The sequence below is a fragment of the Condylostylus longicornis genome, unplaced genomic scaffold (genome assembly GCF_029603195.1).
Source record: "Condylostylus longicornis isolate FDR11 unplaced genomic scaffold, ASM2960319v2 ptg000045l, whole genome shotgun sequence".
NCBI classification, from domain to species: Eukaryota; Metazoa; Arthropoda; class Insecta; order Diptera; family Dolichopodidae; genus Condylostylus; species Condylostylus longicornis.
Window position 1 is genome coordinate 395,646 of NW_026578014.1, and position 27,354 is coordinate 422,999.

At 23.7% G+C, this 27,354-nt stretch overlaps 1 protein-coding gene across 4 annotated transcripts in view; it reads right to left on the bottom strand.

Moving 5' to 3' along the window:
* Nucleotides 1–4,144: 4,144 nt before the first annotated feature.
* Nucleotides 4,145–27,354, bottom strand: part of LOC129610591 (tachykinins) — a 58,228-nt gene continuing 35,018 nt past the window's right edge. The window contains exons 2-10 of one of the 4 annotated variants that reach the window (XM_055523199.1): nucleotides 25,795–25,887; nucleotides 25,501–25,734; nucleotides 14,068–14,192; nucleotides 12,842–12,976; nucleotides 11,910–12,067; nucleotides 11,060–11,298; nucleotides 10,562–10,992; nucleotides 10,277–10,471; nucleotides 4,145–4,893 (exon numbers count right to left, since the gene is read on the bottom strand). In XM_055523199.1, the coding sequence (XP_055379174.1) occupies nucleotides 10,283–10,471; nucleotides 10,562–10,992; nucleotides 11,060–11,298; nucleotides 11,910–12,067; nucleotides 12,842–12,931 (1,107 nt within the window). In that variant the 5' untranslated portion in view covers nucleotides 12,932–12,976; nucleotides 14,068–14,192; nucleotides 25,501–25,734; nucleotides 25,795–25,887 and the 3' untranslated portion in view covers nucleotides 4,145–4,893; nucleotides 10,277–10,282. The remainder of the gene's footprint in view (nucleotides 4,894–10,276; nucleotides 10,472–10,561; nucleotides 10,993–11,059; nucleotides 11,299–11,909; nucleotides 12,068–12,841; nucleotides 12,977–14,067; nucleotides 14,193–25,500; nucleotides 25,735–25,794; nucleotides 25,888–27,354) is intronic. The other 3 variants (XM_055523200.1, XM_055523201.1, XM_055523198.1) reach the window with 3 other exon arrangements.

The window sequence follows — 27,354 nt, forward strand, 5'->3', positions numbered from 1 at the left end:
TTTGCATTATCCTTCGTAACAGTCTCCAGTTTTATTTTTCAAATCACGTTTAAGAATACTTAGAGAATAAGTTTTATTTTTATTTTGATTTTTGTCTTCACGATAATTCTGTAAAATAAAAAAAAAATTTCTTTTATAAGAATTTAAAAAAAAAAATCAAATTTTGGATCATGATTGCTCGAGGTGTTAAACGAAAAAACAGGAAAAACAATAGCAAATAATTTGGTTTTCTTTATTTTATTATTACATAACAACATTTTTTGTAAGGCTTTTTTTACCATTTAAAATATTACGAAGCACCACCATACATAAGAAAACTCTCATCTTTTTGTTTAAAAAAATTTCGTTTTAATAGCATTTTTTTAAATTTCCAAAATATTAATAACTAAATTGATCGTATGTCTACCGCTTATCAATTTAAAAAAAAAATTCATAAATAGAGATTGGGACTTTTAGATTTCTAAGACTAAGCTGTTTGACATAGATTAATATTTCTCTTTTATAACATTAGAGTTCTTATTTATAATTTCATAGTTTTAAATAAAAAAATTTGTTTAGTTAGCGAAATTGTGTAATTTACCATAATTTTTGTATTCATTTTTACGCATACTGATCATAAAATTTAAATATACAGTAGAAGCTTAGGTAAATTATTTATACTTTTTAAACTGCATAATTTTGTTATAACTTTCTTGGTTTTTTATTAATCTATTTGTAAGGTATAGACTTACCATCACTTTGAATCTTTTACTCCTTTAAATTTATATAACATTTTTATAATACCTTTTTGTAAAAGAAATCATTAATGAAATTTAAGAAGATTGTGACTATTAATTTTATTTTAAAAGACTAATAATTTTTTTTTTTGCTATAAAATATTTGGTATGTATTTTGTTTAACCTCTTTCAATATATAAACATACATATATATAATTTAAAATTCCTAATACGAAATAAAATATAAATTTGCATATAAATAAAAAATAAATAAGAATTTTTTTTTATTTTCTTTTTCGTATCCCTTTGAATCTTTAAAAATTTTTCTTTTGCAAAATTGATGTTCAAAAATAATAAACATATGTACATACATTATGTATATGTATATACAAATATATTACGAATGCATGAATAACAAGAAAGTTCAATTAATAAAGAAAAAAAGGAAAATAAACTTTTGGCATTATTAAAATAAATTAATTTAAAAGTAATGTTTGAACATTTCGAAACAATGAATTCAAAAACTTGAGAGAAAATCCAGAGAGAGAAATTTATATCCCATTTTTTTTTTATATCCCATTATATCCCAACCGCATTGCATACAATAATGGAGGTTATGTGAAATTATAAATATTTTAATACTTTTAAAGCTTGATTTCTTCTCGTTTACTCGAATCAAATTGAAATTAATCATTATACATTTTTCATGTTAGTAGAAATTTTATAATTACAAATGTTTCGAATTATAAAATACATATGTATTTGAAATTACCATAAAAATTAATTAAATGATATTGGCACCAGTTTATAAAATTGTTGGTAGTTTCTATAAAATTAAAATTAAGAAATGAAACTAAATATTTATTTTATCATTTATATATATATTTTTTATTTATTTTTTTTTATATTTTTTTTTGCATTTAGTTTTTTTTTTCAATAATAAATGAGCACTGCATTTCATGATTTAAGTCCTAAAATACTTTAATTTTCTTCCATAATATTTTTTTTTTTATATTTTCTTGTATTTTTGTTTTTGTACAAGTTTATTTTAATATAATTTTTATATAATACATACTTTTAATTTTTATATATAAATAAATTGTTTTTTAAAACATAAATATTACAGGTATTTTTTTTTTGTTTTTGTTTTATTATATTATATACATATTTATGTATGTATATATACTACGTATGTATACACGATTTTAATATTTCTTTGATATGTTTTTAGAAATTTTTAATTCCTTTTTTTTAAGGGGTAAGTACATATAATAGTAACGGAGGTTATCTTTCCATTTTTATAAATCCTCTTTATAATTAATTTTGAATATTTACTTTATTTTATTTCTAAATAAATTCTTTTTATTCCTATTAAAATTTTATAAAGATGAATATGTTAAATATTGTATAAAGGTTTTTTTATATGTGCACATTTATATCTTAAGAAAATTAAAGGAAAATTGTATTTTTTTGTGGTACACATAGTGAAAAAAAAATTATTAGCACGTTATATAATATTAATTTACTTTATTTAATAATTTTATTTTAAAAAGTTTTTGTTTTGAAATTTGGAAATCTTGTTGTAGTACATAATTTGCATTTTTATTACCTAAATAAAATAATTTTTTTTTTTGTTTTAAATGCACAAAAAATTTTGAATATACTTTAAAATTATGTGATTATGAACAGAAAATCAAAAGAAATTATAATACACAATTTCAGGTACTTGTTGTTAAATGACTCTGCAAAATTTGTGTTTTTAATTAAAATTTCTATGTCAATTAAAAATAATATTGTTAAAGATAATTTTTTTTTTTAAAAAATTTTAAAGTAAAATACATTTTCTTTAGAATACTTACAGACTATATTATGGAAAAAGTAAAAATGTCACGAAATTTGATTTAATTTAACAGATCTAAGTGTAACATATAATTACATCTTGTACTTATTGATATGTACATATTATTTATATAATTATGTATGTATGTATATGTATATCAATATAAAATATTTAAATAATTGGAGAACGTCTTGCATTCTATATAAATTTATTTTAATAATTAAAATAATTGAATATTCAAATAATATATGAATACAATTAAATTTCAAAATAACATTTATAACTGTATATTTATGTTAAAAAAAATGAATATAAAATAGCAAACATGTATATATTTTTTTATATTTTGTGTCATGTAATTTTTTTGTACAATTATTGTATATTTTATATCGATATTTCTAAACTGAATAAAAATCAAATTGCATTTTATGCATTTATTTTGAAAAATATAATTTATTTCGGAAAGTTAAAATAATGTTTGCTAATAGTTTTTGAATATGATCAAACTAAAATATATTCATAATAATTATGATACATTAATATATATATATATATATATATATAATATATTATATAATATATTATATATATATATATATATATATTATTATATAATACGAGTATATGTATATATAATATATACATATCTATAATATACATATATAATATATATACTGTATATATATATTATATATATATTATATAATATATATATATATACATATTATATATATATATGTTATACATGTGCTTCCAATCAAGTGCAAACAAAATAAAGTTTATTATACAATATAAGCATAAAGGAATAATTAGTTAAACTTTACTATATAAATCAAGATATTATAGCTATATATATATGTTATTGGAAGAAAATAATTATTTTAATTAATCTTTATATACTCGAATAGAAAATTATTATATATACGTATGCATGTACTACTACTTTATTTTTTTATATCACTTTTATTATGTGTTAGTTTAAAATTAATAAAACAAGTTATATGCTTTTTATTAATATAATTATAATTTAAATTTTTAAAATATAGCAATATTTTTAATATTAAAATATATTTTCAATTTATATTTTATATATCTTAGATAATACATAAATATAGGTTGTATATATGAATATATCGTAAATAATGACTGTGTAATATGTAATGATATTTAATATAATTTTAATTATAAATTTTTTATTATATGTATATAAATATATGTATGTGATATATTATGTACGTTTATATATAAAGTAAAATATGCTTTTTTGTGCAATTTTTTTTATTTTGTTCCTTTTATATTAAATTCACCAACAACGTATATATATTTTATGTATTATGTACATTATATAAGTGCAATAATTTTGTATTAATAAGAATATTTTTCACAATCAATTTAATCATTTATATTATATTTATTTTTAAAATATATTACTAATTGTATATAATATTTATTAAAAATTAATAAAAAATTCAATATATTTCCAGCCTTAATATATCGAAGTTTTTATTTTCGATTATTTAAATTTAATTTATGATAATTAAAAATGTACATATGATTATTTTAATATATTATATAATTATGTAAATATATTACGATTACATAAATATATATTTTTAATCTAGCAAGATTTAGAATTAAATACATAGTTGGAAATAAAGATTTTGGGCTCCTGAAACAGGTATTTTTATTTTTGTTTTTTTTTTATAAATATGCATATGTAATATTAATAATTTTTGGTTTTTCTTTTGTATATATTTTGGGGGTATATTGATTTTTTTTTTTATTATGAAGGAAATTTTATAAATTATGTATTTTGGCGATAAAGTTATACATAATATATATTGTACACATTGAATTTATTTATAGTAGCAATGTTCCACCAATCATTTTTACGTCTTAATTGTTACAAAAATTAATTTTAACATGATTTAATGCTTAAATTTTTAGGTTTTTTTTTATTTATTTTGTTTTTTACATAATTTTGATGATGAAAAATTTTGGAACAATTTATATTTAAAAGGTACTTATATTTTTTTTATTTTAATTGGTTTAATATTTTGTTGATATACTTCAGCGATATTTTTATTTAGTTTTATTTTGTGGGTTTTTGTTGTTGCACAAATTTTTTTACGTAATAATTATTTTAAGTATAATATTTGTTAATATGTACTTTTATTTTAAATACATATAAATAGGAAATTAAAATACAAAATTATATGTATAATTTTAATAATTATTAGGTGGTTGGAATTTTTTTTAATATTAATTTTTGCTCTAATAATCGCTCCAAAAACTATCAGGGAAAGCGATGAAAAAAAAAACAAACAGAAATAAAATCTGAAAAATATGAAAAAAAAATGTTTTATTATATTAACAATATTAAATTATAAATTTATTTTATAAAATTTTGATTATTAAATTTTTACTTTTCATTATTTATAATGAACTTCTTGTTTTTAGCAAAGTTAATTTTTCGTCGAAAATTTTTAAGTTTCGAACTTTGATTTTAAATAGGGCATAGATAGGAGTCATGTAAGCCAACAGTAACAAGAGTAATTCTCAAAAGTAATGTCTTTATATCTAACAAGTCCCAATGCTCAGAGAGAAACTTGAAAGCACACCTTATTTTATATGGCCTTTTTTAAATCGAAGTGGCTATTTTTTGAGAAGAAATATTAAAATAAATTCACACTTATTATAAAGCAGGTAAAATTTAGAACATATATTTGAAAAATCAAAAAAATATATTAATATTTTCATTGATAATTATTTTAAAATTTAAAAAAAAGCGGAAAAACAACAAACACAACCTTCGCTTTCAACGTTTTATTTGTTACTGAAAGCATTTCATTATTTTTAAGTGAACAGCTTTTTTTTCTCATAGGGTAAGTTAACGCAAGATATGGGAAGTAACTGTGGTGTCAAGTTGAAAATATAATTAATGAAAGATAATTCTTAAATATTGATAAAAATACATAGTAAAGAAAAAATTTGAAGAGGGAATTAGAAAATAATATCTAAAATACAATCAAATATTATTTGTTAAATACAAATTTTATATAAACTTCAAAATTTTACCTCTATTTTTATTTGAAAAAATATTAAAAACTTACTATCATTTATATCAATTACCTCAGAAAAAAAAATATTTAAAATGTTTGGAAAAAACAATCATATATTTTTATGACCGGATTTGAATATTTTTCTATTTTTGAAATAAATGGTATTTTACCAAATGACTCAAAAATTCCGACTGTAAAATAACAGGTATTTTAAAAATTTTGTTCAGGTATTTTAAAATTCTTTCCGTTTAGAATTAAGATAGGTCATACATACACATGCAGGGACATTTTATAAATAGATTGCTCTTGTTTACCTGCTAATAAAAAATGAAAAAAGAGCACAGCAACATTTTTGAAGCACTCAATATAACATGTTTGAAATAGTTTTAAAATAATTATTTAAAAAAAAATTTATTGGAAGTAGGTACATACATATTTACTTTTAATAATTTAAAAACTAACTGAAATTATTTGAAACAATTTTATAAGTAACGTATGAATAACCGAAATGAGATAATTCAAATTGTTGAAATGTGTCAACCTATATTAATTTTACTAAAATTTTTGTTAGCCGACACTACTCAACTTACCTTATTGGGAAATACAAAATGTGCATAAAAAATCATACATCCTCCCTCATTAACATTTGAAACTATACTGAAATATGAATTTGAAATTTTTTTTCATTTTTTCTTTCCTCCTACCTTTCTTTCTTTTTCGTGCAATAGAATTTAAATGGGAAGCAGTGTTCCCACTCAATAAAAACAAAATGTATCCAATTTCGAGAAAAAAATGTATCCAAAATGTATCCAGCCTCCTAAAGTAGAATTATTATACTAAATCGCCTTATTTTATACCAATAAACTCATTAATAATATTAATTTGCTTTATTTAACAATGTGAGTTTCATTATTTATAGTAAATTCTTTGAGAAATCACACGCAATTTCTATTACATTTTAAAATTTAAGGTCAGAAAATATATGTTCTGTAGCTGTTGAACTATGCGGTAAAAACGATTCAGCACGAAAACGGGGAAATTTTATTTAGTCGGCAAATAACATTTTTTGGAAGATAATGCACATAAAAGTTACAGCACTTTAAAAGTTTTCTAACATTTATTTAGTGTTCGAGAAAGAAATGTATCCATATTTCAGCAAAATTTTAAAATGTATCCAATTTCGACATTTTAGCAGATTTGAGTATCTTTGTATCCAAGCTAAATTTTAAAGCAAAAATGTATCCAAATGGATACAATTGTATCCAAGTGGGAACGCTGATGGGAAGCTTTTTAAAAAATGTGTATAATATCCTGAGATTTTTTAAAATATTAATCTCTTTTTTACGTAAAAAAAAAGAAAAAAATAATAAAAAATATGACACGATCAGTGGCATTTAAAGAAAAAACCAACAACGAGGCCAAAAATTCGTAACATTTCGTAAAAAAAATTGAGTATTGGGACTTGTTAGATACAAAGACATTATCAAAAGTATAGCGTTCATTTTGTTGTTTTATACTAATAACCTTATTATGTTTTTCCGCTTTTTTTTTCCTAATAATAAATAGTCTTTTTCTATTATACGAAGGAACACTAGCGCTCTTTCTTGGTAACTGTTGGTTTTTTATTCGGTATCGGGTTGATACAGTATAGTATATAATGAAGAAATATTATTCTTCGTAGCTTACTTTTACTTTCTGATTTAAATTTTTTGTTTTATTAAGATTTCTCATTAATTATAGAGATCATCGAGTTGACATAATATAATTTTCGATAATATTAAGTTATATCTTTTATTTTTTCTGAAAACAAACTTATGTAAACTATTTTATTTTTTATAATTTTTCCCAAAACTAATTCATAATAAATTGAATATAAAGCATATAATATCATATTATATAATATGTGTTTTAAATAACATGGAAGATTTGTGATAAAAATTTATAAAACAACAAGGAAACGAAAATTAAGGTTATACATATTTGATGTGCAAAGTCAAGGATATATAAACATAATGTGAAAATATTTGCTAGTATCTCTATAAACTTACATATGCATATGATTAATTGTTCAAGAGTCTCATGCATAATTACATGAAATACACTACAGGTCTACGTATGTATATGCTCATCGCTTTAATTTGGGTTAGTAATGCTAAACAATAATATTAACTGAAACAACAATTTATTATAAAAGAAGTGAGTAAACAGTGATTCCATTTTTTCACAATTGTGTAATGTAAAATAGTGTAATACATACGTACATATTATATTTTTAAAGTATAAGAGTAAAAAACAAAAGAATGATCAGATGAAAAAGTTTTTTCACTGCATTTATATAGAATAAAATTTAATGAGGTTCATTTTCACTTTTTTAATTGCTTCATAAACATGTTTGAAATTTTACATTGAAATTTTGGGTTCTTTTTTCAGGCACATATACATATACACAATAATAGGCATTATATAATTTAAACAATATTTCAAGTATTTAAAAGATAAATTTCTATGTTGGGCGTTCGAAAGGGAATATAGATTGTTTGGCGCTAAAATGATAATATAGTAAATATATAGAAAAAAACTCATGTTTCTTTTTTGGTAACAATACTGTAATATAGCTCAAATAATCTGATTCACAACAGCTCGTTAAAAAAGCAAATTTGCAAAAGAACTATTACTATAAAACTTCTAAACTGGTGAAAAAACTTCAAAAGTAAAAGTATTCCGAGCTTATACACCTCTGAACGCATAACCATAAAATAAAATCATGGCTGAAATATACTCACTTGGAAAAATTCCGACAAAACGTATAAGTAATTTTAAACTACACGATATCAATTAGTGAAAGAAAATCAAATTCTTAATTAATTCAACTGAGTTAATGAATTTTTCGAATAGGTCATTAACTTCTGTAATATAACATAAAAATTTTTTTTAATTGCAATCACTCTTGAAATTAGCATATACATATGTACATTATGTACAGTTAACTTATAAGTTTGAGAATTGAAAACAACAATTTTAATTTATTATCATTCTCCTTATATCTGGCAACATTAAAAGCATTGTTTACCTAAAATTAGTGTTTGTAGGCCTACAGAGATTTCACGAATTATGGTACATATGTATATACATATGTCATATATATGCATATATGTACTTTCACTACAGAAATTTATTCGAGAAAATAACAACGAATAACGTAAATGTGGTACACATTTTTTTTTTAATTTTTGGTTTGTTTATATTATGTTTGATTTCCTGTAGATGTTTGTCTGAATTTTTATAGTGATGTACAAAAACAAAAAAAGAGAATAAAATTATTTGCAAAAGGAAAAGTTTAATGAAACAAGATATGTACACAACAAGGAATCGCTCATTAAATCCTTTAATAAACAGAAAAATGCTCTTAAAGAAAAGTTACAGTTATTTAAAAACATGCCATAAAAATAAATACAAAAAACAAAAATTTTTCCAAAAAGTACAAAAATATAAAAAGTTAAGAATTTACGTAAACTAAAATAACAATGTAAACAATAAGAACAACAATTTGAAAGAGAATAAAAAAAAAAATAAAGCATCCTTCTGACACTAAAATAAAAGTTCGTATAGTTGTGCACTTAGAAATAAAATAAGGTCGGTAGAAGCACTTTAAAGGTGGCTTTTATATCCATAAGATTATTATAAAATTGGCTTTCGCCGTAAAAGCAGTTGCGAAGTTTACATAACAAATGTTTGGAATTCGTAAGTACGATATTCAATTACGATACAATTTTTCAAATTTTTATAATAGTTATAGTTTATGGAGATATAATTTTTTTCATTAGTAATAATTTGAAAATTTTACCAGGTTCCTTTCCAAATCCAATATTGATACGATTATAACGGTATGCTAAACCCTAAATAGCGATAATAACATGTGTACATACATAACAAACAGCAAACATATGCTTGAGTGTTATACACTTGTGTACAAACGTAAAAACCCAAATTTATTTTTAGTTTACATGCCCATAATATATGGTTTTTTTTATATACATATGTACCTTAATATTATATTCAAAGTTCAAAGGCAATGACGTTATTTTCGACGACAAAAATGTGTGAATTTGACTGACATGCTCTAGTAAAATGAAAGTGATATGTTTTCTTTTTTTTACTTTGTTTAGTATAATATGTATAATAGAAAAATTAAGTTTCCTCTAATTTTGTTTAAAACTTTTGCAATTTATTAATTCTGTACAATGTTGAAATATTTTGGTGTATGTAATTTAATGTAAAAATTATGACAACCGTAATCAATTTTAAAAATGAATTTAAATTTTTGTTTTTTGTGTAATTCTTATAATAAGTTTGTTTTTTTTTAGGTAATTTATGTAAATTTATTATAAATTCTTTTGCAGATTGTTTTTATAATGAATAATTATAAGACATTTGTAACAAAGTGACAAGTACATATAGTACTCTTAGTAGTGGAATTGTCATGTATATAAGGACTTTTTCATATCAAAAATAACATGTAAAAGTATAATTACATTGTTAACATACAAATGTGTATTAAAATTTTTGTAAGAACAACTGAATTTAATTCTGACTAATTACTAACTTTAAAAGTTAGGGAACACATTTTTTATTATATTTGTTAGTAAACAATCGCTTACCTTATCTTAACCTCGCATTGCTACAAAACCATTTGGTGTCCTTTTCTCGATGTCAGAATCAATTAGATTATCATTTAAACTTAAATCCATACCACTATTATTTATGAAAGATTTTTTTCCTCGTACTCCAACAAATTTTCCACGAAATTCATATGGTTGTTTTTTTCCTCGTGTTCCAAAAAATCCATTTGAATTCTATATTTATACCCAAAAAAGAATAAATGGAAACATAGTTTATATATATTAATTTTTTAACGTATTTTTATGTTTGCTTTATTTACTCACAAATAATCGCTTCTCTCCTCTAACTCCAAAATATGATGCTAAAGGTGATCGTTTATCGATCTCATTCATTTGACTCAGTTGTTTTGAAACATCTTTTTTACCGCGTACTCCAAAAAAAGCATTATTATTTTTACGTTTTTCAGCTTGATCATATATATCATTTTCAAATTCATTTATATCAAAACGTCGACCACGCATTCCAACAAAACCATTTGGTACACGCTTATCAAGTTCTTCTAAATGTGGGACGAGACCATAAGGATAACGACGCCCTCGAACTCCAACAAAACCATTTCGATTAGAACGTTTTTCATTATCAAAATATTCAGTAGCACTATACAATTGATCGTTATAATCAGGTGAATCTTCAAATATATTTTCTAATTGTTGATATAGTTCATCAAGACTTGAATCTTTCTTACCACGAACACCTGTTATTCAGTTAAGAATAAAACTTTTCTTTATACATTTTAAAAGCAAAAATGGGTCGCCAATTACCATAAAATCCTGATGCTGGTTTCTTTTTACCTCTCATTCCAACAAAACCAGTTGGTGTTCGTTTAGAATTCTGTTGAAGACTATTAAACCAGGCTGCATTATGTTCTAAATAGGTTGGGTCGAATTCTTCAAAATTTAAATTACCATTATTAGATTCAGGATACTCATATTCTTTTTTACCACGGCTACCAATAAAACCAGATGGTGTTCTTTTAAACAATGAACGATCTGGTAGATTACTGCAAGTATAAAATTATTTGAAAGCAATCATTAAATTGAAGTTTTAAATACGAATTTCTTGTATTCATTATTTACACTATCACAGCATTGTGAGTATAAAAAACGTCAAATTTACAATATGGAATATCAAGAGAATTTAATTTTTATTACGGTTTATGTTTTGAATATTTTTTAAGTTTTTAAGATAATCTAAATTAAGTAATTATTGATAAAATTTTTTAAATGTGCTCTTTTTTTTTATCTCTTTCATCATCCATTAAGATTTATTATTAAACTGCACATAGATACGTTGAATGTATAATTTTATAAATAGTTCTGTAAATCCATTATACTTAAATATTGCATTCATATATTTTAAATAGCCTTGCATTGTTTTCGCAATGTTTAGTTTGTTGAGTGTGATATAAATCACTGTAATTATGGTATAAAAATAAAAAATTTAAAAGTTTTCAACCTACGCGACAGTATCGTTATTAAAGGAAGTGTATAAAAAACAATTATTTCTATGTTCTATTTAAGATTTCAAAACAAAAAAAAAATGATTATAAAGATAAAATCTTTTTATATAGATTAAAAAAAAAACAAATAATAATAAATCCTTGTTATTTACCTCAAGTACAATTCATTATTTCCACTAGAAATCCCATTTGTTTCATTTTCAATTAGATTTGTAGCCTCTGCGGATAGAGGTGATATAGTCGCTTTTAATACTGATGATGCTGCACTTTCCGTTTCATCCTCTTTACTGTCACGTTTACCTTTTGTTCCCTAGAGTTTTTGTAAAAAAAATTCATGAAAAGAAAAACTTATATAGTAATAGAAAATCAAAAGAAAGGAAACAGTTCATATTAATAATTGTACATTACTATAACTGTGCGCAATATGAACCTGGAGAAGCATCAGGAAATATTTTGAGTTAAATGGAATTTGATGGGATTTTTTTAGTTTTAGTGTTTATATTAGGTGCTTGAAAGTGCAAAATCAGAAATACTTATGAGTTTCCTTTTGAAAAGGAATTTTGATATTTTTTTGGCTGTAATTAAATTTTCAAACAAAATATGTAAAAATAATATTAAACAGGTTAAAGAATCATTCAGTGTAAGTCAAAAAATATTAGTTAGTTTAGTTATTGTTTTGGAATTCTTAAGTTTATTATAAATATGCACAAAATATTTAAATCATCACCCAATAAGAGAAAAGCAAAAGGCTTTTTTGTATTGTGATAAATTGAGTTTTCATTTTTTAAAAATTTCATTCTGATTTGGTTTTAATTAATTTTTTTTTGTGAAATAAAAACTATTTTCAACTTTAAACCATTCAGAAAGAAAATTAATCTATTAAAGTTTTTAATTTTGAAGTGTGCTATTTATATGTTTAAATCACTTTTTCAACGCACACCCAGGTACAACAATTTAATTACGGGAAAAAACAATTTTGTGACAAAAAAAAAAAAAAGGTTTCAAAAACAGAACGACAACTATACTTACTTGTATATAAAATAATCTACATAAGAAATAAAATAGAAAGAATTTAGTCACTTACTATGAATCCAATATTTCTAGTTGCTGCTATTTCATCTATCACAAATGTGACCGCACACACTGATAACACAAAAAGGATATTATTTGCCATTTAATTAATCGTCGTCTTCTACTTATTCTTCTACTTCTTTATTTTCTACAAAAAAGAGAAAAAAAATTTAAGGACAATTATTATAAAAAAAAAATTATAAAGAAAACAAAAAAGAAGGAAAGTTAAAAGAAAGATCACATAAAAAGTTAATTTTCATATAGAAAAAAAGAAGAAAAGAAAGTTGTATTTACTTAAACAAAAAATTTCCATAAACATTAAAATTAAAATTATTCAAGAAATTTTTTTCATTCTTGTTATCTTGAAAAAAAAAAAACAAAAAGAATTTCTTTTTTTTGTTTCATTAAAATTCATAAAAATTTAGCCTTAAGTATGTAAAGAGGACCTTAGGCTATAAATTCAAATTGACTTTTTTTTTCAGGGTCAATATCAGTAGTTAAAATATTTTTAGTATACAGCAAAATCTCGGTTTTCTATAATTTGTGATTTAAGGATGCGCGTCAAAATATAAAAATGAATATGTATTGAAATTTACTTTTAATATAAACTGTTTTGTAAATTTATTTTGGTTACCACATTAATTTCTTTATAATTCAGTTCTATACCTAATTATATCAAATTTGCAGTACGATTTTTAATTAAGTACGATTAGTACGATTTTGTTATTAATTTTAATAATTATATGTACTGCTCGTAAAAGGATAATATATATATATTTCAAAATGTGCAGACATTCTTATCCGATTCGTTTAAAAACTACAGTTTTAAACTGAGGTTGCTAAGAAGTCTATTGTGATTTTTCACAAAAGCATATTTTTGCTTTTTAAGTTAGAATCTCAAACATTTCAACCTGATCTTAAAACTTCACCATCTAAAAAGGTATTAACCCTAAATCAAAATAACTTTGCTTAGTTTAACCGCTAAATGTTTTGTAAATAATGGTCTAACTGTATATAAATAATAAAAAATGAATTCATATTGGCCAATTGGGCGTACAATGCATATGCAAAAAACAAACAAAAACGAAATAAATATTAAAATTAAATGCTGGAAAGTTAATTTTTCTAAAATTTAATAAAAATAAAGTGAAAAATAAAATTTGTTTTTCTTTTATCACTATTAAAAATATTCTTGTAAAAGTTTTTTTTTTGGAAAAAAAATAAATGTAGTAGATTTACCTATTTATTTAGTCTACCAGTTCATTAAGATTCTTTTGAATAAATTTTCATTTAGGTACTGTGATGACAGAGTTTTAGTATTATTTAGTAAATATACAATTTTTTGCTTATATATTCTTACAGATCTGTAAAGCAAATAACGAAGAAATGTAAAATAACATTATTATGAATTTAAGGAAAAAAATATTTTTAAATTTATTTATTAAATTTCTAATTTAAAAAACTATAATCTTTTATAAAAATTATAAGAAATATAATTAAGAACTTCCTTAAAGGACAATAAAATTCTTATTTCATCGCAAATGTGTGAGAACTTCTCCTAAAATTTGCGGAACGCTCGTCGTGTTTTGTGAGCACATAAGTATGCACATTAAAAGTATTAAATTTTTAATTTAGACAAGTATAAATTTATTTATTGTATATAATCATTTTTAATTTATAGTCTTAATAAAATTTTCTTGAACTGTTTCCTAATAGGCAAGCGCAACATCTTGTTTTATTTTCTTTTTTCTAAATTGCAAAAAAGATTATTTTTGTATTTAAATTTACTATAGTTATGTAAAGCTTTAAAACCATGAGGTTCAAAATTTTTTAATACGTTTGCCCTTGTACTATTCTTGCATTTTAAAATATTGTCAGCTACTCAAAATGTTATTGACATTGTTACCCGAAATGCTCCTACATATGTATACATATGTACATATGTGCCTGTTTTAGAATTTCAACATTAAAAATGCCTTGACATTCAACAATTATCGCCTTGACATTTATACTTAAAAATTACATTCAACTTTTGCTATACATTTGTTAAATATATATATATATACATATATATATATTAATATACACATATGTATGTATGTTAGTATATATTAACGAAATCAACAATTTTTATTTTGTAATAACTTCTTAAACCACCTTATTTCAAAAAAAAGTATAAAATCTTAATTTAAAATATATGAGGCATTTGGTTTTTCAAAGTCAACAAAAAAAAAAAAAAAAACATTTTTTTCCCTAAACTGTTCTTTTTGAAGCTAAAGTTTAGCATTATGTGTTATGAATTCATTAAAAATTTTCATAGAGTAGAATAAAATCTTAAATACTACTGCGTACTGCCTGCGTACGTATATCATATGCGTATTTGTAATTAAAGTATAATAAACAATGTGACTTGACTTCACATTCTTCCCATTATGCTTACAATTTTGATCTTTTCTTTATATGTAGTTGGGAGATTTTAACTTTCAATGACTAATAAATTTAAGTATAATTACATAAATATGTAAGTGTGTATAATATCTATGTATTTACTTATATTTTTATGAAATATGTCTTTCGTGCTAATATTGCAGAGTATTTGCATACTTATTGCACCAAGTCTGTAATGTTTCTTAGAGGTATGACAAATTAGTTCTTATTGTTTGACATACCTAAGATTGAATATTGTTAAATTATATATTACTCGGTTTCTGGTATTGTTGAGCGAACACTTATTTGAAAGTTGAAATTTGAGACGTTTGATTCTAAAAAGGAGTTCAAGATTTTTTTCAAGAGTTAAAAAATTTCTTTAACTGTTAATATGAAATGATCAATTCTATTAATTCCTATAACATTAGCTTTTCTTTCGTAAATTCTGCTTTTAAGGTGTGTACAGTTTAAAAAAGTCTTAACTATACTAAAACGAAAAGTAAGGCGTTACGGCCGACCACTATTCTCTCTCAAATATTTTATAAAATATAAATCTGGATGTGTAGGTGTATTTAACAAAACTTGTAAATTAACGATGGAAAAGTGAAAGGGAAAAAAGAGTGAAAGTTTACTTTGTGAAACAAAAAGTCTCAAAACTCTAAAGTAATTTTTCACTTCTATATTATTTAATTTCGAGACATAAAAAATAGAAGTGTTAACGAATTAAAACAAAGTTTGAACGATTTAATATGTTAGAAATGAAAAAGAAAAATTCTTTATTCTTGCTGTTTTATTGCAAAAGTAGTTAAAAAATAAATTAACTATTTAAATTCATGAAAAAAGTTTAATTCGTCAGACAAAGAAACGTTTTTTTTCTTGAAGGGAGATATTGACAAAGCAATTTTTTCTTGATCTCATTGCCCTTTTGCCGCTGCCTCCCGGAGTGCGAATTTATATCATTTTTCTAAGTTCACTTTATTGCATGTTTTTCAGCTTGAAACATCGGGGAATATGGATCCAGACTTCCGCTTATCCGCGTCCCCAACCGTACTCCGTACCCACCCGACCCCAGCTCTGATTCCGTTTCGGAAACGAGCCTCACGCGCAATTAAGAGATGCAGCGGCCGCAGTCCATCAAATGTGTCGAAAGCGACCGTGGGAGTCGTCCGCATTGCTCCTGTAATTGCCAAATAAATCAGTTTCCCCAACTTGGTCAGCCCACCTGGCGGTTCCACCTTGCGGAATCATACCACGGACGCATTCGTGAGGATGGACCTAACAATCAAGTATTTCAGGAAAAGCGATCATCTAGGGTTACCCCCAACTACTTAACCTTCCTAGAGTATGCAAAGCGTTTACCAAATAGAGTGGGACTCGTTAATCGTTCTAATACGACTCTAGAATTAAATTTCAAAAAAGTTTATTTATTACGTTAGATAATGCAGAAAAAGAATATTGGTTTTAAGTAAAGACACAGGTTACTTGTCCTTGATATTTATAAAAACCGTTTCGACTGTAAAATATAATTATATTGAATATTTTTTTAAAAATGAGTGGATATGAACGTCGATACTTAACAGGAGTCCTGTTGCTAAGATCTGAATTGTGCTTCATAAATTTCAGTACGGACCGACACCCGACAGATATCTCATTGGAAAATTTTTTTTGCACTGCCACGATACAGAGAATTGCTTTTGGTATATGAAAGCAACTCATGCCCCATTGTTTGGAATGTATATTCGACAAAAATATATACCAACTCCTATATAAAAGTTTATTTAATTAATTCAATATTTGATTATTTATTTTTCGCGTCAAAATAAGTAGATTATTTTTTTCCAAATAAAATATTGCCCGTTAATAATAATTGTATAAACAATTAACAGCAGAAGGATTGTTTTATAGTTAATAAATTGTTATGTGATTAATACTATATAGTACACTTCATATAATATCTTTACTTCTTTTCTCTAATTTAATTAAATTTCAAATTTTATTTTTGATAATTTTCTTATAATTTCGTAAATATTTCAATAAAAAAGAATTTTATTAAATTTTCTTGGTTTTATCATAATTTGTTTTTCTTTATAACATTATTAGGTTAACGTAAACGATTTTGCCACTAACGTTCCTTTTTTTTGGTTTTTATTAAATATTTTTACCTTTACATAAATTTTAAAGCAAAATTATACTATATATTAATATGTTATACATATTTGGAGATGTATCCACTTTCATATAAACAAATATATTTCCACTTCTACCAACAAGGTTTGATATTTTAATGCTTACATTCATTGCCAACGAATGTTGTACAATGCTATGAACTATTATACTTGTTGAATATTCATATTTTATACAAGTTGTAAATTAAATTTCTCTCGAATGGTGTTATATTGTTCATTGTTTGACATTTCATTTAGAATGTCTGAAAGTATTACTTTTAAAAAATTCATTCCTATATTGAAAAATAACTTTGTATAATTTATGTGCAGTTTTCATCTAGACGATAAGTTCTAGACAATTAGGGGATTTTCTATTATTTAAATATTTATTTAAAACTTTAACATGGTCCTTAAAAATCTTCTTTTAAATAATGCCGAAACTAAATATGTAGATTAGTATTTATTTATTTATTTATTTATTTATTTATTTCTCTGAAGAGCGAGGTCTGCTCGCATAGAGTGTACAATGTTTAATTACAAACATACCATTATTTTTGTATAAAATTACATAATAAATAAGTTAAATTTAAAATTAAGAACAAATGGCAAAAAAAAAAAAAAAATTAAAATAAAAAAATCTGAAAATAGTATATTTCCAGATTTAAAATACGTCCAATATCGGGCATTTTTATGAGAGCACAAACGTACGTAGATTTGTTGTCTTAGTCTAAAACGTAAAATACTTTTGTGGCATTTATAAAAAATTTTTTATAATTTTTCGAGTGTGTTGCTTTTGTAGCGAAGATTTATTAAAGACTAAAGTCACTTTTGTAGATTTGCAGTTTTATTTAACGTGCTTTGTATCAAATTTTGAGCACTAGAGCTAAATTTTTGAAAAATCCTGAAATAAATATTAAATTTTAAATTATTAGGAAGTTTTACTGTCATAGCAGTATTATTGTCGAAAATTTGAAACAAAAAATTAAGAGTTTTAAGCAGAGCTTTCTTTGCACTCATAGCTTTGCTACTTGGTTTCTCTTAATAAGGAGGTTATTTTTTTGCCCTGCATTAATTGATAAAATTTAGTGATCATGATTTGTGATTTTTCAATTGAACTATACTTTATAAGAAGTGATTTTGCTTTTTAAACAGATAATCATATAGTACAATCATGTAGTATCTTATGACTAACAAGATGAATAGTTAATATTTTTTCTTGTACATATAAAATGTCTTGTAAAATTTTAAATGTAAATTAATAAAGAGCATCTAAAAGTCCTATAAGAACTAATAGAATAAAGAAAGTTTGTTAAATCCTTGTTGAATCCCTGTTGAAAAAACAAAAATTAATAATAAAGTAAAAAAAAATTTTTAAAAATTTATTAAAGTTGGGTATTTTATGGAAATGGAAAAACAAACATCACGATTTAGTAATTTTTTGTTTTCTTGTATTGAGATATTATAACGGAACAAAAACACTCCTGAGCTATATGCACGTTAAAAAAAATCAAAACAAACAAGAAAAAGAATTTAACAAGCTAAATTTTGTTATCCTTGTTGATTTATTTTTCATTTTGTTATTTTGTATTCCCTTCCACAGAGATAATATTATTAGGAAATTACGACGTCAGTTTTTGTATTCTGTAAGATATTGGGTTCTTATAAAGACCACAACAAGAATGTTAAGAATTATGTAAGAAGAAAAAATTGACAGTAATTTATTTTCCCCTTCTTTTGGTTTTTTGTAGATGTTAGATGAATTTGTTAAATAACAAAATATAGATTCTATATAATTATATTCATAATCACCACCTATTGGCAAGACACAAATGCCTTATGTCCTCCATTAATTATATGGATTTACTCCTATTTAAAATAAAGAATCTTTAAGACAAAGCTAAAAATTATTTGAAATCACATATTAATGGGTGAAAATATTAATGTAGTTGATTGTTAACAGTCAGATTAATAATAATTTGAAAGTAGCCCCAATAAACAACTTAGACAAAGAGAGCAATAAAATTTATAAATAGCAGAATAGTTTTTCTAACTTTTTATTTCCTGAGTTTTGTTTTTCCTTATTCTCTTAAATTTTTTTTTTGAGATATTCCCTGAATACTCCATTTTTTTGTCTCATTTTAAAAGTAGTTTTTAGTCAATTCATTTATTGCATAGTTTCAATTGTAAATCAAATATAATTTTTATTATACGTAAAAGAAATATAATCTTTACCAATTTATCTTAAGCACATACTCTTTTGATTTATTATAGTTGCCATTATTAAGTGTGCATAAGAAAATTACATATCTATAAAATATGTATTTCCTTGTTATACGTATATAAATGACTACCCACTTACTGTGGGATTTTACTGGGGGACAAAAAATTAAGTAATTTGGCTTAAAATTATTCAAGAAATGAATTATACAAGAAGGTTCAAAGATATGCCCCAGAAATAACCCTGTAATAAGTTTATTAAATACTTCTGCTCGAGCTAGATTGCATTACGTCACAACATCTTCTTAACATTTAATTAATTCAATAATTTTATTTTGTGTTTATAAGACCTAAATGTGAAAAAAAAAAATAAAATATCGGTTAATGCATTAGAAGAACTTCTTTTGGATGAAAGAATTTTTTTTACGGCGAATTCATTCTCTAAAATCTGAAAATATGAATATTAATTGATTTTTTAATTGAATTTCCACTTTCTAAGCAATGTATTGTATTTTATATGACAAAAGAAAATTCATTTTGTCTAAAATTCATATAGAAACAGAGAAAATTGAGAATTTCACGTCGCCTTCAAGAAGTGAAGTCGAAAATTACTACATCCTGAAATATAGTGCATATAAAGAAAAAATTTCTATGTACATATAAAGAAAAAAAATAGTTTTTTCCACTATTTCGTTAAAAGTTTTACTGTCTATATTGAAAAAGTTATTGTTTTAGTTATTTTGATGCAATTGCAACAAAAAAAAATATAAAAAACTTTACCGTAAGTAAGAATTTGACCGCCTTTAAAAAAATTAAAATTGAATTAAATAAACAATGTCAAGTGAAAAAAGTTTTATAATCATATTAAATAGTGTAGAATAGTTTTATTAAAAATTTGTTGATGCAGCTTGGAAAAAATTTATAAAAAAATTAAAAAAAGTACAAAAGAAGTTTATAATTGGTTTGAGGATTCTACAAATCTGTTAACATAAATTATTACTATTTATAGAGTTTAGAGTATTTTAGAGTTTCGCTGATCTTATGGGAATAAACTTATGATTTTAAAACTAAAACATTTTATGTCAACTGTATAACTTTGAGACAAGCATACATTTCCTTAAGTTAAGTCGCACATTAAAGTAAAACATGTGTAGTCTTAGCATAAATATTTGCATGTTTAATTTTTAGTACACTTCCACAAAGATTGGGAAAAATATTAAAAAAATGAATTTTGCTGAGAAAAATATTCCCTGGAAGAAAAGTGTTTTCTTTTACGTTACCTCCACTTCTGCAAAAATTATAACATTTGAATTTTAAAAAATGTTATTTTTGAAATACTTGTTCATTATGGCAACGGAATCACATTTTTTTTTTAAATTTCGTAAATGCAGAAAAAAGGGAACTTGTGTGCCAGACTGCAAAATAACGACAAAGTTTTTTTTTTCAAGTTTTAAAAATCGCTTTCATTTCCCCGCTTCAGTTGCTTGTGGATGTTATCATAAACCTTTTTAAAACTTACATAAAATATGGAGATTGTGCATTTCAATGCTTTAGATTTCGGATTTAAAAATTTTTTACAACAAAAAATTGTAATTAAATTGACAAAAAAAACAACGTGTTTTTTTTTGTCAATTTAACTAAACAAAAAATAAGGTCAAAATTCTTTTGCTGAAAACAAAAAAAAAACGCGTCTACTCATTTCAAGTTCGAACGCTTGAATAATTAATCAAAAATTACGTTATAGGCGAAAATTTTATTCAACTTTCTCCTCCCAATTTTTCTGTATTAAATTTAAATAACCTAGTTCACATTCAAATGGCTAGTCATTCATGTTATCCTCGATATCTACCATCTTTATGTTAAAGAAGCATAAAAGTCCAATATTAAAATTAAAATGAATTACAAAATACATACATATATGTATATAATTTTTCAATTTTACAATGTCAATAAGAATTTTTGAATTGTTTATAAGGAAAGTATATGTAGGTTTATTTTGATTAAAATTTATTATTCAATAATTCAACAAAGCATGATTGAATTTACTCGAATATTTTTCAATTACATATGTATTTTGTTCGCAAGGTATATTTATTTTTAGTGATATCCTTTAAGTGACTGTAGGTTATTCGAAGTAAATTCGTGGGTCAGAAAACACTAACATAATTTGGAAATCTTCTTACATATCAAAATAAATTCTTTCTTTCACATTCCTTTAGAAAATGCAATTATATGGAAAAACAATATGCATTAAGCTGATGAAGGGTCATTAGATAAAACCAAAGTTAAGATAAGTTTCATTAGATAAAACCAAAAGCAATATAAAACCGCTATTACAATCAATAAACACCAACAAATATATATGTAAGGAATATGTGTAAACTAGTATGTAGTTAGTATTATGTATTTAGTAGGCCTTTACTTGTTAAAGTTCGTTGATGATTGTATTACTTATAAATTAAATTCATTTATAAGATTAATATTGTTAACATTAATATTGAGAAATGTAGTAAGAGAATAATTTTATGTAAGAATCTTTAACATAAGATTCGAATATAGAAATCACAATTGCATATACTTACATACATATATATTTTTATTACATTTAAGTAAATAAGGTTAAGCAAATCTAGCACACAGTTCGAAAAAATTTAAAAATATAAGAGAATTTATAAGCAAAGATGTTTTGAATAAACGAAAAAATATTTGTTTTTGGTTTTTATAAATTGAAGCATAATTTGTGTGAGTATTACTAATTACAGCTTTCAACATAATAAATTATTACATATAGAATGTCGAGGTATACCTTTTTTCAAAGTATTTAATGCTCCCCAGGCAAGGAACAAGAAATTGAATATCAATAATTTAAATTTCAATTTTAAACGGAGAAAATTTTTCAAGATCACATAATAAAAAAATATTTTTCACTTAAGTTTTATGGTACTTTGATTGTTTTTTACTTTAGTCATTTTTTAAGGTCTTAAAATTGTTTGGCATACTTAAAAAATCCTGCAAGGATATAAGGAATCCGTTTTAATGTTTAGAAGGTTTTGTTTAAAATTTTCTCATATACTTCAAAAAATGTTTACTCTTTAAATGGTGTTAAAAATATTTTAAGAAATTCTCAAACAATATTTAAAAGAAATATAAAAAATGGTTACATTGTTTTGAAGATAAGAACAGCTTTAAAAATTAACGGAGATTATAATTTAATTTAAATTCGAAAGAATTGATTTTCATTAGTGAATTTGTCAGAACAGCCTATTGTTAGCAATGGCAACTATATTATACTCGCATAGTTCCTTTCTGGTACTAAATTTAGTTTATTTCTTGTTTCTCATATAATTCTTTAAAAATATAATCTCAAAAAATTGCCTTTAATTTTTTATTTTAAAGCAGCCTTTTTTGAAGCGGTTCAAAACCATTTTTAAATGAAAATAAATATTCGTACTATTGTATTTTGTGTGCAATACGGAATTTAATGGAAAAAAAAATGCTTTGAATAATACCTATATTTGTTATTATAAAGTAAAAGCTCGACGAGAGGGTGAGTACGTAAAATGGGAGGAATATGTTGTTATGTTTATATATAATCAAAAATTCAAAAAAAATATCGAGGGGGTGCAAATATTTATTTGTAAGGATGAATGAAATTTAAGCAAAATGTATGCGAACAATAACAAATGAATTTCAGTTCTAAAAACTTTTTTTTCAGGAATAATACCAATAAGTAAAAAATATTTTTAAATTAAATTAATATGCATGTGCTTGTGTACATAAATTTTTGTATATATATATTTACGTTGCGTGAACAGTTTTTTAGTTATTTTTATTTTTTATTGCGATTCATATATATATATGTATATGTGCATTCCTTTAATATGTATATGGATAAGGTGATATCATTATTCGCAAAATTAATAATACTTTTTTTCCATTCTGCCATAATAAAGGAATTTTCAAATTTTCAGGAGACACACTCTTTAAAGATTTAGTGTTCATGCGAATCGGCTATCTAATATATACTTATGTATAGTATAAATATACATATCGGCTACATAATACATATTTGAATTATTCAATTATACGGACTAGAATGAATCCATATTGTCAAAAAAATGTCTAAATAAAATAAATAATAGCAAAGCTATGTGGGTAAAGAAACGCACTAATTTACCCCTTTAGAATTGCTTTAAAATTTGGGTTTTTGAGTTTACATGTAAATTGATGTTTCTTATTAAAATTAAAATTATATTATTCACTAAATTCTAAAAATGAAAAAATTCTAAGTACTCAAAATGAAAAAGAAAAGTAAGAAATTTTACGTATATGTGCATACATATATAAATATTTATATTAAATAAGTAATTTATTGGTATTATTATTTAGTGAACGTGTATATTCTTTTTTATCTGTTCAGAAATTGTCAAAACTTTTACCTTTTAGCTTCTTCTCTTACAATTGTTGTCATTGTGTGCTTTTTATAGTGAAATCAAATGGAAAATTGTATAAAGATCATATGCACATAATCGATGTGAAGAAGGAAAAAATATTGAGGACTACCAAAATTAAAATTTGATTCTTTGATTGATTTAACTGACTCAGGTGCTTCCTTTTACTCGCGAGTAAATGATATAAAGGAATTATATAAAGAAAAACAGAAAATAAAAAATAATCCTGTGTAATATTTTCTAAAGATTTTTTGCTTTTGACAATACACTTTGAATATTTGTTTTTTGTGTATGTTGATCTGTTTGAATAAAACGACAATGCCTTAATTTTTTTAAATAAATTTACAATAACAATTGAAAATGTTGGGGAAAAAATTCCTTTTTTTTGTTTTTTTGAATAATCAAAAAGGGACTGTTTACAATGTTTTGAGGAAAAAAGTTTTTGCTTTGATAAATATTTATGGTAGGTGAAAGTAAAGGATACCAATTGAGTAAAATACTAGAAAAAGGAAAACGTATTCCAGTAGTAAATAAAGTGAATTAAGTGAAATTTAATATTAAATGCTGGTAAAAGCGTCGAAAATTTTATAAAAGAGTAAAAACTTTTCTTAAATTTTACACTTTATTTGTTAAAATAAAATTAATTTACCTACTAATTTATTGTAGGTAATCTTGGAAATCTTTTGTAGATAAAGAACAGTTTATAAAATTTGGTTTTAATTGATAGCATATTTATTTTCTATTACATAGACTGATATATTAGTAAAAAGATAAAATTTCTGAACGGAGAGAATGTTCGGAGCTCAACAGATTATTAGATATTGGGGCTTCAAATCAATTTCAACTGTTTCTTTTAAGAAGTTTTTGATATAATTAATTTCTGTGTATATAGCTTGGTTTTACTTTATTTAGAGTTTCTTTAAACTCATTGAGATAATTTAACATTTTGATAAATTAACCATCTTTCTGCAGTATTTGTAATAGATTGAAAGTTATAGGAAAACAAATAGAGTACCGCAAAATTTGTTTTAGTCGGTTCTGTTTAGAAAGATGATTTGAAAACATTTAAGACAACTATTTCGAAATGGTTTTCTTTTTGTATGCAAAATATCAACTTAACCCTGTATGTAATAATTTTTTTTTCGTTAAAATCTATGTAATACGTTCTAATAATAAAAGTATGTTCTCATTTTTTTACTCTAAAATCAGCTGGTAATCTACTTTATTTTGTTATTTTTTAATTCAATATGAAATAAAAATTCACTTGCTTTTATGATGAATTGGCAATGTTTAAATATACAGTGAAATAAAATAAGTTTATAAAAATATTTTCAGTAGAATAATATTGGTATTTATTTTTAATATTATATACTACAGTTACATATTTTTTAGCGTATTTTAAAAATAATTACCTTAACACAGAAGAAACTCAGAAGTTAATTTTATTAAAGGAAAATGATGGCATAATACGATAAGCAATGATCTGAGTTAATGTATGTATATGTATATATTAGTTGTAGCTCAGTTGGTAGAGCGTCCGCCTAGAAAACGGTAGGTTACTGGTTCGAGTCCAGTTCGAGGAGAAAAATTTTTTAATTAATTTTTCTGCCTTTAACTCGTTCCTTTGATTACGTCATCCATCTGTTCTGCAGTTGCATGAAAAAATTTCCATTAAGTTAAAATTATTAGTGTAATAAGCACATTACTTATTAATTTCACAATTATGATGTTGTATTGTTGGTCAAATACAATTCATGCAGTGATTGTCTGTCTAAAAGTCCATAGGGCAACCTATAAATCTGTAAATATATTTCGTGAAACTCTCGCATTCTGATATTGAAAATGGTAGATTTCCTTAAATATAAATGAAATGGCGTATAACAGTAAATTTATAGTATTGTTTGATATACATATATATAAGTACTTTTGTATATGTATATAAAAATGTTGTTTTTAATTAAATTCAATCTGCTTAGTTTAAATTAATAAATTGGATAAAGAAATCCTAATAATATGTACATTCGTTAGATAGATAACAAATTCTTCATAACAATTACACGAAAAACTATTCTAATCTTGATTAATAATGATGGATAAATGTGCAGCTGCCTTTTAAAATTTTTGAAATCTTTAATTATATAGTTTGTATTATTTTAAAATAATGATTTAAAAATTATACAATAACTTTTCACTTTAATTTTGTCAATTTAAAACTTTTATCATTTCATAAAATTTAATAGATGTTATTTTAATACAAGATTCACTAAAAAGTGTGGATAAAGTCAACAAGTTTTGCACGAGAACCATTACGGTAAAAAAAAAATGAATTTTTTTCTTTTATTTCATTTGACTTTATTTTAATAAATATTTATACGGAATTTACATTTTTCATAAAAGTTTTAATATATACCTACATACATATGTATATGTATGTATATGGGTTATTTTTATACCCGTACGAACGTATGTTCGAAGGGTATACTAAATTTGCCTTACCGTTTGTAACGCTAAGAAATAACGGTGTTAGATATAGACTCAAGTGTATGTTTTTGATCAGCGTCAAATTCTGAGTTGATTTAGCTTTGTCTGTCCGTCCGTCCGTCCCAACGATAACTCAAAAACTAATAGAGCTAAGTTCAACAAATTTTCACAAATGATTTATTGTAGTAAGTGCCAGAACCCTATTTAAATTGGACATGATCGGGGTACCGGTTCGGGTAGCTGCCATACAACTTCAAAATTTATTTGGCTATATCTCAGAAACTATAAAAGTTGTGGTATTGAAATTTCACACAAACGAATATATTAGTGGGGCCAACGTGTCTCATAAAAGTTGTTGAAATTACTTGGCTCCTTCTGGTACCTGCCATACAACTTCAAAAGTTATTTGGCTATATCTTAGAAACTATAAAAGCTGTGATATTGAGATTTCACACAAGTGAATATATTAGTAGGGCCGATGTGCTTGATAAAATTCGCTAAAATTCCTTGGCTCTTTCTGGTAGCTGCCATACAACTTCAATAGTAGTTTGGCACAACCAGTATTTTGAAAAACACATAGTACTGAAATTTTGCATAAATTAGTATGGTAATACGGCAACTTAAAGTCATAGTCTGCCCTATAGTTAGTTAAGGCACATTAATTATTCGCACATAGGATAACAAATTCGTACGGGTATCACAGAGTTGACAAGGTCAACTCTATTTTTTTTCTCGTTATATTTGTATTTCATGTTAAATCTACAGGAGGGAATATAAAATTATAC